Source organism: Branchiostoma floridae, chromosome 8, assembly GCF_000003815.2.
Source record: "Branchiostoma floridae strain S238N-H82 chromosome 8, Bfl_VNyyK, whole genome shotgun sequence".
Lineage (NCBI taxonomy): Eukaryota > Metazoa > Chordata > Leptocardii > Amphioxiformes > Branchiostomatidae > Branchiostoma > Branchiostoma floridae.
Genome location: NC_049986.1, coordinates 21,736,418 through 21,754,624, shown reverse-complemented (window position 1 = coordinate 21,754,624; position 18,207 = coordinate 21,736,418). Strand labels below are relative to the sequence as shown.

General features: G+C 41.8%; 3 protein-coding genes across 7 annotated transcripts in view; all 3 read right to left on the bottom strand.

Annotated features, from left to right (window-relative positions):
• Positions 1 to 207: 207 nt before the first annotated feature.
• LOC118421016 (zinc finger protein 572-like) lies at positions 208 to 3,242 on the bottom strand. The gene is made up of 2 exons (XM_035828152.1): positions 2,976 to 3,242; positions 208 to 2,292 (listed from the first exon to the last, which is right to left on the bottom strand). The coding sequence occupies exon 2, from the start codon at positions 2,271 to 2,273 to the stop codon at positions 1,371 to 1,373; it is 903 nt and encodes a 300-aa protein (XP_035684045.1). The 5' UTR covers positions 2,274 to 2,292; positions 2,976 to 3,242; the 3' UTR covers positions 208 to 1,370.
• A 385-nt stretch (positions 3,243 to 3,627) lies between these two features.
• LOC118421931 (zinc finger protein 208-like) lies at positions 3,628 to 13,580 on the bottom strand. The gene is made up of 8 exons (XM_035829435.1): positions 13,216 to 13,580; positions 10,523 to 11,461; positions 9,862 to 9,948; positions 8,778 to 9,404; positions 6,916 to 6,994; positions 5,788 to 6,550; positions 4,855 to 4,920; positions 3,628 to 4,614 (listed from the first exon to the last, which is right to left on the bottom strand). The coding sequence occupies exons 2-8, from the start codon at positions 11,441 to 11,443 to the stop codon at positions 3,936 to 3,938; spliced, it is 3,222 nt and encodes a 1,073-aa protein (XP_035685328.1). The 5' UTR covers positions 11,444 to 11,461; positions 13,216 to 13,580; the 3' UTR covers positions 3,628 to 3,935.
• A 321-nt stretch (positions 13,581 to 13,901) lies between these two features.
• LOC118421021 (zinc finger protein 239-like) overlaps positions 13,902 to 18,207 on the bottom strand; it is a 7,758-nt gene continuing 3,452 nt past the window's right edge. For 2 of the 5 annotated variants that reach the window (XM_035828159.1, XM_035828160.1), the window contains one exon: positions 13,902 to 15,118. In XM_035828159.1, the coding sequence (XP_035684052.1) occupies positions 14,248 to 15,096 (849 nt within the window). In that variant the 5' untranslated portion in view covers positions 15,097 to 15,118 and the 3' untranslated portion in view covers positions 13,902 to 14,247. Of the gene's footprint in view, positions 15,119 to 15,545; positions 16,961 to 18,207 lie in introns of those variants that run through there. The other 3 variants (XM_035828161.1, XM_035828164.1, XM_035828162.1) reach the window with 2 other exon arrangements.

Here is an 18,207-nt window from a genome sequence, read left to right as displayed (position 1 = left end):
AAAACAAAAAATCCAGACTGTACCATCGCGACAGAGGGATATTGTTAACTGTGCTTTTCGGCCGACTCTGGCATATCATGATCATTTGCCCATTTTCCCAATTTAGATGCGGCATATAAAACTTGGTAGAAGCTAGTATGGTATATGCGCTGATTTGCATAGGAGAAAAGCAGACACCATTCTATGGAAAAAAAGGGACAACTTGGCAAAGAGCAATGTCGTGTTTTAATTTATTGACGAAACTGGATTACGGAAATTTTACAAACCTCTAGCAGCCTACTACAAACTACTAGGCAAATACTATTTAGCAACATCTTGATGCATATAGAGTTCAATGTGTGCTACAACTGATACTAAGCGCTTTGGTATGTTAAGTCAAATATAAAGTGACACTTAGACCTTTAGCAGCTTAAGCCGACAAAACACCGTAACTGTTATAACATGATTACGAAAATTAAGCAAATCACTAGCAGACTATAGTGTAAACATATAGCATTGTTTAGCAACATCTCGATACAGACACAATTAACATGTTTGCTCTATCAGATACTAAACGCTTCAGTACATTTACAACCGTACGTTGGTCAAATACAAAGTGACAATTAGAACTTGGAATCGAAGAAAACACGGCTATAACAAGTGCTACATTACGTTAAATGAACGGTATCTGACCATTTAACGCAGTCGCATTTACACACTACTTCTAGTTCTAATCAACGGAACATGGATCATGATACGTACAACATACTATAATCCAGTGATGGTTACGCTAATTTTTAATTTGCTACAGCCGAACACTAAAGATTATTATGATACGATGAAGTCTCGTGAAATTATTGCCAACAATACTAGCTAAAGCCGGTCTATACGGCATAAAAGTTGGCGCAAGGGCAAACATTATTCAGCAACATTTTGGTGCGACCTCCTTGTTTGCTATAACTATCATTAAATGCTAACATTAACTTCCAGCAACTAAAGCGGAGAAAACACTACTGTAACATAACATCAAAAGAACAGCTCTTATTACCAAATTTCATATACGACGAAACCAAATTATAGTCTCTCTAAAAATAACTATCATTATTGTTTAGTGGGGTCATGGACATTGTACACTTTATGTCAGTCCAATGTGTACAGTACTAGAACAAAATCAGTACATAATGTATATATTCCTAAACATTACACACTGACATTCCTGTAAAAAAAGGGCCAACGCTCCTTCCCCTCATCACCTATGTCTTCTACTGCGTCACATGTTGTTATCTTCACACAATCATTGAAAGACATGCGCCAGTATGAGCTTGCATGTGGACACGCATGTTACTTGACTGACAAAAGCCTTTGTTGCATTTCTCACACCTGTACAGTTTCTAACCTGTGTGAGTCATCTTATGTGCTTTCAGATTACCCAGCTGACTGAACTGCTTGCTGCACTCTTCACACTTGTATGGCTTTTCCCCAGTGTGGGTCCGCATGTGAGACTTCAGATGACTCAGCTGTCTGAACTGCTTGCTGCACTCCTCACACCTGTATGGCTTTTCCCCAGTGTGAGTCCGCATGTGTGACTTCAGTTCACTCAGCTGTCTGAACTGCTTGCTGCAGTTCTCACACCTATATGGCGTTTCCCCTGTGTGAATCCGCATGTGGGTCTTCAGATTTGACAGCGTATTGAACTGTTTGTTACACTCTTCACATCTGTAAGGTTTCTCCCCGGAGTGGATCTGGATGTGTCTCTTCAGATGACCCTGGTCACCGAACTGCTTGCTGCACTCCTCGCAGGTGTACGGTTTCTCACCTGTGTGAGTCCGGATGTGTCTCTTCAGAGACCGTAGGTCACTAAACTGTTTTCTGCACTCCTCGCACCTGTACGGTCTTTCCCCAGTGTGAGTGCGCATGTGACTCTTAAGTTTTGATAGCTGAATAAACTGCTTGCTGCATTCATCACACTTGTACGGTTTCTCGCCGGTGTGAGTCCGCATGTGTCTCTTCAGATGGCCCGGCCTACTAAACCGCCTGCCGCACTCCTCACATCGGTACGGTTTCTCGCCGGTGTGAGTTCTCATGTGGTCCTTTAGGTGAGATTGATGACTAAACCGTTTCCCGCATTCACCACACTGGTATGGGCGCTCACCAGTGTGAGTTCGCAGGTGTCGGCTGAGTCTACATTTCAGGGGAAACTCCTTGTCGCAATAGCTGCACTTGTGGGTACGGGGAGAATCCTGTCTATCCTCTCCCTCCCCTTGTTTCAGATGAGATCTGACTGTAGTTTTCATTTTGGTCAAACTCAAGATCCTGCAAGAATAAAGAGAAAGGGTAATTAACACGATGGAACAATATAGGAAATTACTAAGTTGTCCACTGAAAAATATACATAAACAAGTCATTATATATAAACTTTTAATGATATATATATGTACTGTATGTGACTTCTGATTTTTAGAATAAACAAGCAAACATGCTTACAAAGCAACTTGTCGGAAGTGTCTGTGTACCAGTAAAACAGGTTAAAAAGGTTTTGTTTGATACAGAACAAAAGGACGGATTAGACACCCTGATTTGCACAGGGAAAGATCAGACAAAATCTCCAAGGGAGTCATGACAATGTAACTTTCGAGTCGAAATGTAAACGTAAATAATCGTATTTGCTGAATTTTCTCCCACTGTGACCTTTACATCAATTTAAAAGATGGACTGACTCAAATGATACATAATACACACATAAAAATCCTGGTAAGCTTGGAATAATGGTGAAGACATATTAGCGTAATAGTATCGATTAAAAATATCTACTTCTACACTAGATTTCATAGGAACATTGTCAAAGCATGCAAAACCACCCATGCATAACTTTAAAAGGGTTGCATAATGAAATGAGGTTTCAATCAGACTTGGATTCCGTGCAAGTCAGCCCGGACATTAATGCTTGTCTTAGTTATAGGATTACACAGGAAACCAAAAGCATGGTCAGTACTTACCGAGATACGCTGATGCTCAACAGTCGATACAGACCCTCGCGGCTTCAGAGACAGTACTGACAGATCGAATGGTCAGTGACACATTTATATAGTGACTGGATGGCGGGTAAAACTGGTTTGGCAGGTTACTACACAACAAAACAAAGGGAAGTACCCTGATGTCACATGTGCTGATTTGCATAGAGGCAAACCAGACAACATCAGACAAAGGTCTTACCGGTGTTTGGGGACAGTTGTTGAGCCAATAAAGCGTTGAATACTATTCAAAAACGCCTCAAAAGAAAAAGGAATGATCAAGTCCGTCCCCGTTGAAACTGGCGGGCAAGCTAAATCAAGGGTCAGTATTTCCGGTGGTGAGAGGTCAAATTTTACATACCTGATTACCCTCATTGAAACAAAAAATTGACGACTATAGCATACCGACAAAGGTGATGTATGCACTTTGGGGCCAGCCAACGCATTTTCTGTCTATTTGAACAATTTCTACCATTTTCCCAGTGATATGTGAAGCCTGTTCTAGCTAGTCTGTTACGTGTGACAAGATTCTACAATAAAACACGCACTTCAACAAGATTAACGACAATAACGTGTTTTAATTTATTTACGAAACTTGATTGCGGAAATTTTACAAATCTCTACCAGTCCACTTGTAGCTTTAACTAGTTCTAAACGTTGACGATTCTTGTATATCTACATTGACTTATATAAAGTGACAATCAGAAGTCCAGTAACTCATACAGACAGAGCCCAATCGTGTACTGTGGTATAGAACACAGACTAGACGCCTTTACGTGATACGAACGGCGTCGTGTTCACATGTAATTTACTGTCGCCACTGTCCTAACTTCCCACATTGAACATCTACTTTGTCAAACGCTAGATTTAGTTCTCGGTCACCAGGTCATGAGATCCTCCTTGGTGACGTTGTATGTAGTGGGCCCATAAAACAGGTTCACACCTTTACGGTATTTCACCAGTGTGAGTCCGCATGTGTTTCTTCAGACTTCCCAGGTGACTGAACTGCTTGCAGCATGCCTCACACCTGTACGGTTTCTCCCCTGTGTGAGTCCGCATGTGTTTTTTCAGGGTACCAAGTTCACGGAACTGCTTGTAGCATGTCTCACATCTGTACGGTTTCTCACCTGTGTGAGTCCGCATGTGACACTTGAGATTTGACAACGTAGTGAATTGCTTGCTGCACTCCTCGCATCTGTACGGATTTTCCCCTGTGTGAGTCCGCATGTGAGCCTTCAGATGACCTAACTGACTGAAGCCTTTGTTGCAATGTTCACACCTGTACGGTTTCTCACCGGTGTGAGTCCGCACATGTACCTTCAGAGCACTCGACCTACTGAACTGCCTGCTGCACTCCTGACATCGGTACGGTCTCTCCCCGGTGTGAGTTCTCATGTGGTCCTTCAGATGATTTAAATGACCAAACCGTTTCCCGCATTCGCCACATTGGTATGGTCTCTCACCAGTGTGAGTTCGCAGGTGTTCGTTGAGCTTACTTTTTGATCGAAACTCTTTGTCACAACAGCTACACTTACGAGTACGGGGAGAATCCTGTCCAACTTCTTCCTCAACCTGTTTCAGGTGAGACCCAGCTCCAGTCGCCATGTTGGTAAAGTTCCAGATCCTGCAAGAATAAAGGGAGGGGTTTAAATAAGAGTTAGAAAATTCTAACTTGTCTACTGAAAAAAAAAAAACATGGTCCGATCTACTTTACATATTTCTTTGAAAACATTCTTCAACGTCGACATAGTAAAACCGACTTGTCAGTAAACGTTATATTGCTGTGTGACTCACCCCGGGCAGTGGCATGGCCGTAGTTTAGTCAGATAAATACATGAAAACCAAAACCAAAGTCAGTACTTACCGATGCTCCAAGATAACGCACGATGTTTCCACAGCGACACAGGTCCTCACGGCTTCAGAGTCGGCACTGACAGGAACAGAGCAGTCAGGACGGGTTTATATAGTGACTGAGTTGAAGGATAAAACCGGTTAGGTGGGGTTTGCTTGATTGGAAAATAAAAGGTAGTGCGTATACTATGATCATGTGATACCTTATTTTGCATAACGCGAGATCAGACAACTAGCACTTTTTATTTTTTTTCACTTGCTTTAATAAAAGGCGAAATAACCACAAGCATTTGTTGTGGGCATACAACTTATAAGAAAGGTTTTCTATGCCATGACATAACTGTTATTAGCTTAACAAAGACAAATAATGATATAATGATAATAATATTGAAAAAAATACTGTCCAATAAGAAAGACAACAAAACATTATGTGTATTAGTTTATTGAGGAAACTTAAATGCACGAAAGGTTGACAAACCTCTATCACCTTATAGCACATAAACTCTAGCAGCGTACAGCACATTGTGTCGAAAACAATAGTTAAAAAAATAATAATAAATTTGTCCTCACAGCTAATTCTAAACGCCAAGGGTCTGGTGTATTCACAATGACTATAGAATTATCAAGTGACAATAAAAACTTCAGTAACTAAAGCAACGAAAATACTAAACTAAGTGCTATGGCACATCAAAAGCTATAAACGATGGCACATTTACATCAAGCGAACGATGTCTTACTGTCTTACTATCACTAGTATTCAAACAACCCACAGTCGTTCTTTACACAACGCTTCTAACCTACTACAGGCATGCGGCGACAGTGACCACTATGGTACAATCCGGTTAAAATGTTGTATAAGGCATCAAGTGTTTGCAGTCAGTTTTTTTTTTAAGTTCCATTCCACTACGGGTCATATGATCATGGCACAGTTTACTGCATATTTTACACATGTCTCTGAACAGAGTGAGTCTGCACATGTCTTTTCAAAGTGCACAAGTGTGTAAACTGCTTGCTGCACGCCTCGCACTTGTATGGTTTCTCACCAGTGTGTGTCCGCATGTGACTCTTTAGATTTGACAACGTAGCGAACTGCTTGTTGCACTCCTCACACTTGTACGGCTTTTCACCAGTATGAGTTCGCAAATGTTGCTTCAGAGTAGACGGAGCACTGAACTGCTTGCTGCACTCCTCGCACTCGTACGGTTTCTCACCTGTGTGAGTCCGCATGTGACTTTTTAGATTTGACAATGAAGTGAACTGTTTGCTACACTCCTCGCATCTGTACGGGTTTTCCCCCGTGTGGGTCCGCATGTGAGTGTTCAGATGATTTGACTGACTGAAGCCTTTGTTACAATGCTCACATTTGTACGGTTTTTCACCAGTGTGAGTTCGCGTATGTAACTTCAGATGGGTCAAACTACTGAATTGCCTGCTGCACTCCTCGCATTGGTGCGGTTTCTCACCGGTGTGAGTTCTCATGTGGCCCTTCAGATGAGATAGTTGATTAAACCGTTTCCCGCATTCATCACACCCGTATGGTCTCTCACCAGTGTGGGTTCGCAGATGTTGAACGAGCCTACTTTTGCATCGAAACTCCTTGTCGCAATGGCTGCACTTGTGGCTACGGGGAGAATCCTGTCCACCCTCTCCCTCCCCTTGTGACAGATGAGATCCGACTCCAGTCGCCATGTTTTTCAAACTCCAAAATCCTGCAAGAATAAGGAGAAAGGAAACAACAAGGTTAGAGTTTGAAATCTCGAAAAGCATATCCGAACATGTCATCACATATCCGAACATGTCATTACATGTTGGACAACCTCCAGATCCTGTAAGAATAAGCAGAAAGAAAACATAGCCGAACATGTCATTGCATATAAACTTTACATTTGATTATGCGTAACGAATAAATTCCAGAACTTTTCTCCCTTTAATAGAGGACCCTTGCATGTACATAGTGAGATCCACTCAGCTGACGTAACTCAAGAAAATCAGTAACTTGCAGACTTTTACGTATTACAGTTGCTTCATTACCTTTATAAACAATGCTTAGTCCAAAATGTCAAAATGTACTTACCGAGATATGCTGATGGTCCAAGTACTGCACAGTGATTCACGGCGGCACAGGTTCTCACGACTTCAGAGTCGTTACTGACCTGTACAGAGCAGTCAGGACGGGTTTATATGGTGACTGAGTGGGTGATAAAACCGGTTAAGCAGGTTTTACTTCATCAGGAAACAAAGGAAAGCACCATGCTACATGTTCTGATTTGCATAAGGGAAATCACACAACATTAGACTTACCAGTGTGGGGGTATAGTTGTTGGATCAATAAAGCGTTGGATCGGTTTCAAACTCGTCTTGGATGAAGAGAACTGATTATCCTGAAGTCGCTGTTGAAAATGGCGGGCAAGCTGAATCAGGGGTCAGTGCTTTCGACGGTGAAAGGTCAAAGTTTATATACCTGAGTATACTATGAGAAACAAAATATTGTCGACTGTAGCATAGCGACATACGGATGTCGTCAACTGTGCTTTTTGGCCGACTCTAACATATCATTTGCCCAATTTCATTCGATCAAAAAGGTGTGTGATAAAACCACTTGTAATACTTTTTCGCTCACCCTCGTGCCTGATTGCAAAACAGAAGAAAGGAAGAATTTGCTTATAGGGAAATCAGACATCCTTTGCAAAAGGAGAACAGACTCCTAACCCGGGAGCCTCAGCTCCCCCCCCCTACGATGCCCCATGCGGAGCCATTTGGGGGTCCAACAATGTAGATGTAGATGTAGATGAGAATAACTTCACCAATTAACATAGTGTACAAGCAAAGACAAGAAGATTTCGTTACATGTAACTGTTTATTGATGAAAGTGTGATGCGGGAAGATGACAAATCTCATGTATATCAAAGTACACTAGGATGACACACAAAACGTTGGAACGGGTTTATATAGTGACTGAGTGGGTGAGTAAAGCCGGTTCGGTAGGTTAAACTTCAACTAAAATTCAACTCATTCGATAAAAACTGTGTGAGATAAAACCACTTGTACATGTATTACTTTGTCAGTCACCCTCGTACTTGTTTGCAAAACAGAATATGGATTTGCTTAGAGGGAAATCATCCTTTGCAAAAAGAGGATAACTTCGCCAACTACCATAGTTTACAAGAAAGACAAGTAAACGTCATTACGTGTAATAGTTTATTGATGAAAATGAGATGCGGAAATATGACAAATCTCATGTATATTGCAGTACACGAGGAAGCCACACAAAGCGTTGGGACATGTTGATGTATTTGTATCTAGCATGTTTGCTACAACACATTCTATTCGCTAATAAAATCTACAGTGATTACTACTAACAGTAAGGTATCCATAATATGCAAAACTTCTGAGACAGTTAAAGACAGTCGTGTCCATGTCCTCGTGTTTACAATGCCTAATTAACGTTACGAATCCTATTTGTCAAAGGCTACAAGAACTTCTGTTAGACTATCTGTATCACATTCATTTATACATCTCCTATACTGCAAATTGAATAGAAAGTGCACCTAGTTACATAACACTTAGTTGCATAATACAGCCTTATAATATTTGACAATTTGGTACCGGGGTGACACCAGGTGAGGGTGGTGGCTCATGAAAATGAAAAAAAAATACTTCCTTATATTAAATAGCATATCGATGTCAGTGGTCATCTAAGTACTATACTTTATGTTAATGAGCACACTAGTCTACTAATGTAATGAAATACTCGACATCCCGTACATCATGAGAGCAGCTCTTGATGAAATGTACAGTGACACATACTGGACATTTTCCCATCCAATCCCATGTTCATGCCGCATTTCACAGATCATTAACTTCTGCTACTTCTTTTTATTAAATGCGGATGATGCGGTCATTACCAGAGTGATATGCATACATGTCTCTTCAGATTCGAAAACTTAATATACCGTGAGTGTATGCTCCACACACTTTTTTACCAGTTTGCGTCCGCATATGGCTCTTAAGCTGTGACAGCTGAGTAAAATGCTTGCTGCACGCCTCACACTTGTAAGGTTTTTCACCGGTGTGAGTCCGAATATGTATCTTTAGATCTGACAGCGTAGAGAACTGCTTGCCGCATTCCTCACACCTGTATGTGTTTTCCCCTGTGTGAGTGCGCATTTGAGTCTTCAGATAATTTGATCGACTGAAGCTTTTGTTGCAATGTTCACACTTGTACGGCTTTTCACCCGTGTGTGTTCGCATGTGACTCTTCAGATCGCGCAACCTACTGAACTGCCTGCTGCACTCCTGACATCGGTACGGTTTCTCACCTGTGTGAGTTCCCACGTGTTCCTTCAGATTAGATAGATAACCAAAACGTTTCCCGCATTCACCACACTGGTATGGTCTCTCACCAGTGTGAGTTCGCAGATGTTGGTTGAGGTTACCTTTGAAGCGAAACTCCTTGTCGCAATAGCTGCACTTGTGGGTACGGGGAGAATCCTGTCCCTCCTCTTCCTCCCCCTGTTTCATATGAGATCTGATTGTAGTTGCCATTTTGGTCAATTCAAGATCCTGCAAGAATAAAGAGAAGGGGTAATAAACACGATGGAACAATAAAGGAATTATTTGTCAACTGAAAAATATACATAAACACGTCATTATATATACACTTTTAATAATATATTATTTGACTTCTGATTTTTAGAATAGACAAGCAAACATGATTACAGTAAACAGTCAGAAGTGTCACAGGTAAAACAGGTTTAGAAGGTTGTGTTTGATTACAGCACACCCTGATTTGCATAGGAAGAGATCAGACAAAATCTCCAACAAAGTCATGACAATGTAACCCTCGAGTCGAAATGTAAACGTAAATAAATGCTTTTTGTCAGCATTTGAAACAAAAGCTGTAAGAGGGTTGCATAATCAAATGAGGTTTCAATCAGACTCTATATAAAGTCAGCCCGGGCATTGTTGCTTGTCGTTTAATCTCCAAGTAAATAAATAAATAAATAAATTGAACATCTACCTTGTCAAACGCTAGATTTAGTTCTCGGTCACCAGGTGACGTTGTCCGTAGCGGGTGCATAACACAGCTTCGGTAGTTTTTACTTGACTATAAAACAAATGTTATCCAGGTGAGATGATTTTCAGGAAAAGCATTCATGTTTTGTCGAAAGGATAAAGGTAACATACAACATGAAAGACGACAACACATTTGCATTCTAGTTTATTGAGGAAACTATGTGCGGAAAGTCAACAAATCTTACAGAAGACCATGAAGGCAAACAATACATATCAACATCTACATGTTTCCGAAGCTAATTCTAAATGCCAAGGATTTAGTGTATTTACAGCGATTTAAGTGACGTATTAAAAGTTAATAAGTACTTGAGTAAATGAAACATAGAAAAACTAAGTGCGATGGCAGAAAGCTATGTCCAGCGATATTTTGCCATCTTTCTGTCACTAGTGTCCAAACATTCCACGGACATTTTTTTTTTAAATAACGCCTCTAGATCCAATCAAGTACTTTACGAGACGATAGTAACTACTATTCTGTAACTTGCATCGTTTCCCGAATTTTTTTAACAGTAGTGAGCACACTGCTGAATAAAAACGGTAAATCATAGTCCGACTGTGATCAAATGACACACCAACTGTGAAACACTACGTACATGTTATCGTTACACAGATACTGACAGACTTTCATCAATGTGAGTTTGCATGTGCGAACGGAGACTACGCGACTGGCGAAAGCTTCTGTCGCATTGTTCACACCTGTACGGTTTTTCGCCAGTGTGAGTTCTCATGTGACGCTTTAGATTTGACATATCAGCAAACTGCTTGTCGCAATCCTCACACCTGTATGGATTTTCCCCTGTGTGAGTCCGCATGTGTTTTTTCAGGGTACCAAGCTCACTGAACTGCTTGTAGCATGCCTCACACGTGTACGGTTTCTCACCTGTGTGAGTCCGCATGTGACGCTTTAGATTTGACAGATTAGCAAACTGCTTGTCGCACTCCTCACACCTGTACGGGGTTTCCCCTGTGTGAGTCCGCATGTGAGCCTTCAGATGAGTTGAATGTCGGAAGCCTTTGTTGCAATGCTCACATGTGTACGGTTTCTCACCTGTGTGAGTCCGCATGTGACTCTTTAAGTGTGACAACGTAGTAAACTGCATGCCGCACTGTTCACACCTGTACGGGGTTTCCCCTGTGTGAGTCCGCACGTGTCTCTTCAGATGAGTTGACTGAATAAAGCATTTGTTGCAGTGTTCACACTTGTACGGCTTTTCACCAGTGTGGGTTCGCGCATGAACCTTTAGATCGTTCAGCCTACTGAACTGTCTGTTGCACTCCTGACATCGGTGCGGTTTCTCACCGGTGTGAGTTCTCATGTGGCCCTTCAGATAACCAAGTCGGCCAAACCGTTTCCCGCATTCATTACACTGGTATGGTCTCTCACCAGTGTGAGTTCGCAGATGTTCATTGAGCTTACTTTTGGAGCGAAACTCCTTGTCGCAATGGCTGCACTTGTGGGTACGGCGAGAATCCTGTCCATCCTCTCCCTCCCCTTGTGTCAGATGAGATCTGACTGTAGATGCCATTTGGTCCAACTCAAGATCCTGGAAGAATAAAGAGAAGGGGTAGTAAACGATGGAACAATATAGGAATTTGTAACTTGTCTACTGAAAGATAAGCATTAACACGTCATTACAAATTAACTTTTAATGATATATTAGTCAAGTTCTGATTTTTCGAATAAAACTTGAAACATCATACAGTGGTGGTCAGAGGTATCTGCGTAACGGTAAAACGTAGCGGTAAAACGGGTTTAGAAGGTTTTGTTTTATTACAGAACAAAGGGGAGTGCGGAATAAACATCCTGATTTACATAGGGAGAGATCAGACAAAATCTCCGAGGGAGTCATGACAATGTAACTTTTGAGTGAAAATGTAAACGTAACTAAATGCTTTTTGCCACCATATGAGACAAAAGCTGTACAACTACAATAGACAAGATAGGACGAGAAAAAAGTGGCTATTGACACACCGAGATGCTAGCCAGCTAATCAGAGCTTGTAACATGACTTTCCGACATTATTTTACACAAACAACAGTTGGTTAGACATTCTTCGGAAGATTAGACATAAGAATCTTTGAATCTTGGAATGAACGGACGTATTCAAGTTATGCCCTACATTTGGATACCTGTTGATACCGGCTTGATTGTCTATGTTGGCCGGTAGTGTAGTGGATAGTGCGTTAACCCGGGAACCCATGTCACCAGCTCCGACCCCGGTTCGAGTCCGCACTGGAATTTTTTATTTTTTTTCAATTGTCCTTTTACCTTTTTTAAACATCCATTTAATATAAGAATATTTTAGTTTTGCGACTAGAACCATCAAAACCCACCTTTGGGACTTTTTGGTCTGCATTTTTAAGAGTGCATGTTTAGGTACGTTAAATTTTTTCAGCCGCAGATCGGCTACGTTCTTATTTTGGACGGTACACTTATTATTTTTTTTAAATTGGACCAAGGACCCCTGAAATAATCAAATGTGGGCTTTTCTAACCATATTTCTGCGGTATTTTTGCTCAAAATTCACGTTTTTTTGGTCAAAGCGGCGCGGATTTCCCCGCCGCGCTGTCATCCAAACATCCTTACTTAGTAGTGGTTACGAGGTACTCGTAACATATTGGACGATCTCGCTATGACGCTACAAAGTTCTTTCACATTAAAAATGATGGAAGTAAAACAACAACTTCGCTTCACTTGTAATATCAAACTTCGCTTCACTTGTAATATAAGTTTTGAGGCCACAAATTCTCCCAAACGGCAGGAATTCGTTGGTAAACACAGTTGAAAACGTGTTCCAAAACTGAGCCAACATGATCACATGCGGTGACAGTAAAACTAGCACCCTATAGTATGACAGATTCCGATGTTAAAAATGGTGCCGTAAACGCGTGAAAAAGATCGTATTTTCGGTTGATGATGGACATAGAATGCCACTTGTATTTTCAGAGTGTTGACTGTCAAATATTATCGTAAGATTTTCTCATTTTAGTGGTTTCTAGTGTAAAAAAAATAGTGCACTGAGTGTGTCAATAGCCTGTCAGGCTATCGGCACACTGAGTGTGTCAATAGCCTGTTTAGGCTATTGACACACTGAAGTGTGTCAATAGCCTCGCTCAAAAAGTGGTTCTTTCAAACAACTTTCCAAACAAAAATTGGTGACCTTTACATTAGTTCAAAAGGTGGACTGACCCCAATGAATAATGCACACATAAAAATCCTGGTGGAATAATGGTGAAGCATATTAGCGTAATATTATCGATTAGAAAAAAATTCTATACTGGATTTCATAGTACTTACCGAGATGCGCCGATGCTCCACAGTCGACACAGATCCTCACGGCTTCAGAGTCGGTACTGACAGAGTGGTCAGTTACACATTTATATAGTGACTGGATGGGGGAATAAAACCGGTTCGACAGGTTGCACTTGACAACGAAACAAAGGGAAGTACCCTGGTATTACATGTGCTGATTTGCATAAAGGGAAACCAGACAACAGGAGACAAAGGTCTTACCAGTGCTGGGAATAGGTGTTGAGACAATAAAGCGCTGACTCACATTGAAAATCGTCTTAGATGAAGAGAACTGATTTGCCTGTCGCTGTTGAAAATGACAGGCGAGCTAAACCAGGGGTCAGTATTTCCGGTGGCAAAAGGTCAAATTTGATATACCTGATTACCAACGTGAAACGAAAATCGCCGACTGTAGTATAGTTGCACCACCATGGATATCGGCAAAGACGTGTGCTGTACTTTTGGGGGCGGTTCTGGTATGTCACTTGACCAATCGTCCAATATTTTTCCAGTGACATGCGGATCCTGCTAGTGGCTACCATGTCTACTCTGATTTCTTTAGGTGGAGACCAGCAACACTATTACGAGGCCTGAGGACAGCTTGTCTAACAGCGATAATAAAGGTTGTGGGAAAATCGGAAAACCCGTATGAATAGAAAAAGACAAGGAATAACAATATATGATGAAAGGCAACAAACATAACGTGTATTAGTTTATTGACCGTAACTACAATGTCGAAAGGTGACCAATCTCTTGCAGCTTACAGCATATTAGGAAGGCAACCAAAAGTTAGCAAAATCTTTAACTAACATGTTTCAACATATAATTCCAAACGCCAAGGATGTAGTGTATTTACAGAGATTGGTGAATTACGAAATTACAAAAAAAATTTTGAATCAGGAACATTGATTAGAAGAAAAGGCTAATGTAGAAAGCATAACGACTTCTCAATCGTCTTTCGGTCAACGTCACTAGCAACCTAGATGTAGGAAAATCTTACATTTCTATCTAATACATTAGTTACAGCCTATTAGAATTCTACATACTAATTATCTGATATGAAAGTGAAAATTCGGCAAAGAAACCGAGGTTTGTCCTTAGATTTGGCAGCGAAATGAACTGCTTATTACACTTCTCACACCTGTACGGTTTCTCACCCATGTGTGTTCTCATGTGTAACTTTAGTGTACCAAGCTGACTGAACTGCTTGCTGCACGCTTCGCATTTGTAAGGTTTCTCGCCGGTGTGAGTTCGCAAGTGAGTCTTTAGATTTGACAATGTGGTAAACTGTTTGCTGCACTCCCCGCACTTGTAAGGGTTTTCTCCTGTGTGAGTACGTACGTGAGCCTTCAGATGAGCTGACTTTCTGAAGCCTTTGTTGCAATATTCACATATGTATGGTTTTTCACCAGTGTGAGTCCGCATGTGGTCCTTCAGAGCACCCAAACTACTGAACTGCCTGCTGCACTCCTCACATCGGTACGGTTTCTCGCCGGTGTGAGTTCTCATGTGTTCCTTCAGATGACCTTGCTGACTAAATCGTTTCCAACATTCTTCACACTGGTATGGTCTCTCACCAGTATGGGTTCGTATGTGTTCATTCAAATAACTCAACCGACTGAACTGTTTGCTGCATTGCTCACACCTGTGCGGTTTCTCACCAGTGTGAGTTCTCGCGTGGTCCTTCAGGTGAGATTGCCGAGTAAACCGTTTTCCACATTCACCACACTGGTATGGTCTCTCACCAGTGTGAGTTCGCAGGTGTAGGTTGAGCCTACATTTGAAGCGAAACTCCTTGTCGCAATGGCTGCACTTGTGGGTACGGGGAGAATCCTGTCCATCCTCTCCCTCCCCTTGTGTCGGATGAGATCCGGCCTCAGTCACCATGTTGGTCAAACTCCAGATCTTGCTAGAGTAAAGAGAAAAGGAGAATAAGATAAGAGTTTGAAGATTTTAGCTTGTCTACTGAAAATATAACTAAACATGCTATTAACATGTAAGCTCAAAATGTTATACTACATTTGTATTTAACTTCTCTTTTTCGTAACAAACATAATCAAGAAAACAAACTGAAGCAAACATATGTAAACAATAACTATTGGAGGTGTTGCGTATCGGTAAAACAAGTTGAGAAGGTAGTGTCTGATTACACAAGAAAGGAGTACGGATTAGACACACTGATTCGTATAGGGAAAGATCAGAATCTATGAGACAGAGGACAATGCATGTAGCTTACAAGCCACATAGGAAGTAAATCTGGTAAATCGAAATAACAACCTCAATAAGGCACTAGATAAAAGTTATACAACACAGGACTGGACATGTGGTCTACTTACACTGCTCGAAAACGCAGATTTCCGCTGTGCAAATCCGTGTACACATGCAAGTAAATCCAGAGTTTCCACGGGTTTCAACGGGTGCCCACTGTGCGAACGTGACGTGCCCCTACATGGGGCACCTGTGCAAATCCGAGTAAACGGACCACTCGCGTGTGCATAACGTGCCCTCTATGAGGAAACCTGTGTGCGCGAACCGTGCAATCTTAGTACACGTGTGCGTACGTGTGGAAACTAGCGACGTTTGCTTTTGTGTGAGAATGACGGATGCATAAATTAACGGTTAATTATCACCTAATTATCTCCCCGGGCCTCGACTGCGCCACAATTACCCTTTGTTATTGATAGCAGCGTCATTTTCACTGCCCCGGCCCTTCCCAGCCCAAAAATTACCCTCCCAGCTTCCCCCTTCCCCTGTATATAAATTATAGTGTGTTTGTTTTATTCTTTCTAGATGTGAATTAACTTTCGTTGTTTTTGCAGTTTTAAGTATTATTTGAGAGTTGACTGCTCCTGATGCGTTCCCGGTCCATATGTACTGGCTGTCGATCCTTTGGCTCCCATGGGTTTGTCGGTCCGACACCAGTACTTTTGGGTTTTATTCGCAGTCTCAACATTTTGAGTTCACCCTACTGTGCTGGTTGATGACATAAAACTCCCGTAGGTCTCTGGATTTCAGCATTCCTGCTCTCATCCGTACACCTCCAGCTGGCCTTTTACACAAAAAAGTTGCTAGTCCAGAGCCTATACATTTACACAGCCGCAGTAGATTTTCTAAGCGTGAACATGCAAGTTCGTAACGGTGGTATCCAATCCATCGTGAGACGTGTAGAGACGGAGACGAAGGAGCTCCAAATCACCTAATCGGCAGCTACGACGAAGAGCTAACAGGGTGCGTCAGCCGACCCGGCCCGGGCGGCGAGAAACATCGCACCGACAAAGGGCCAACCCGACCCTCGGTGGTCGGGAGGCCAGATGTTGCTCTATAAAGCAGAATTTGGTCCCACGGCGTCGGCAGTAAAATTCAATTCCATGGCGAGATAGTGTCCAGTCTTGACGTAGAATCATTTGCAAGCTTTCATAAAGTTCACCGCGCTGTCAGTCGTGCGATCAAATACTTAGCTATCGGGGTCGGAGCAGCGTGAAACCACTCTGAATGAAATGAGTCAAGATCTGAAATGACAACTGTGAGTTTTGAAAATGGAGACACGTGTGCTGATTGGTCCTCATTCCCAAACACCCATCTCGTGTGTGAAATGCGATTGGCTGCATCGGATGGGTATTTTGAATACAGACACAATAAGTCGTTGTATATACTATTTGTGTGTATACGGCAAACTCCTTCCAAAGCAAATTTCCTCACCCGGCAAACCTTAGTCAACGTTGAGAATCGCGATGGAGGGCAAGTATACAAAAGTAACGGGTTCCGCACTAGTGTTCCAGTGCTGAATCAATGGGTCGAATCGGCCTCAGCACTGGTTTTCCAGTGCTGAAGAAACATCAGCACTGGTTTTCCAGTGCTGAACGGCCTTGTTCGAGTGCTGAAGCTCCCTCAGCACTGGAAATCCAGTGCTGAACCCAGTGCGAGCACTGGATTTCCAGTACAATTGCTATGAAATATCTGAGAAATGTTACTAGCACACGTATTCGCGATCGGCTCAATATTCGACAAAACTCAAGCCAGGCAGACAATCTCCCTATCGATATCAAACAAAAACTACACTGTTTGTAAAAGTGAAATATGCGAAGATTGACGTTCTCCATAACATTATTAGCTTTGTAATTAATATTTTGAATCGATTTTTTCTTGTTTACTACAAACAAGGAGTCAATATAATGCAAATCCAACATGGCGCCGGAATAATGCGGCGTTATTATAAACAAAGCCGCGCCGACCGACCAAAGAACAACACTTCCACTGCATGAAAACCGCTCTTTAAGCTCTCTTAAAGTGTGCTTAAGGGTGCCGTATTGGCATTCTTTAAGTTACTTTACGCAATGCTTACGCATTCGTAAATATTATGTTTAAGCCAAAATTACATGCGTCCGTAAACGGCACGTAGTGGCACACATTTAAGCAACATTTAAGTCTCGTAAAGCATACTTAATTCCAACTGCTTACGCTACCTTTAAGCTCTGTAAAGTTCCGTAAAAGATGTGATTTAAGCTGTCTTAAAGTTTTCTTAAAGAGTAATTAATGGCACTCATTTAAGACCTGTAAATCAGTTGTAAATATCGATATTTAAGCTTGATATAAGCTTCTTTATTTCAATGATTTTGCATACTACGATCATGTGTCAGTGAATGCATATTTTATGTAATGTGGTGTAATGTTATGTAATTCAGGTATCCTTTCTTGTTTGTTTTTTATGGCCAGCCGTTGTTGTGTTCCAATCTTTGTACATGCACGCAATCAAATATGCTATGTCTCGGCGTGATGCATTCACTCCTGGGCCAGTAGAACATCTAGCTTTCTGTATTCTTCATCCAGTTCCGTCCATTCAGATGTCTCAGGCCTCCAGGTCATCTGGAAACGATCTTGAACTACGTAGACTTTCGTTCAGGGTTGAAGGAGATACATGCCCCATAAATCGACTAGCCGGCGCGGCGGCGTAACTCCCCGGGCTTGATACGGGACATGTTGCTACGGGCCCGGTGAGTT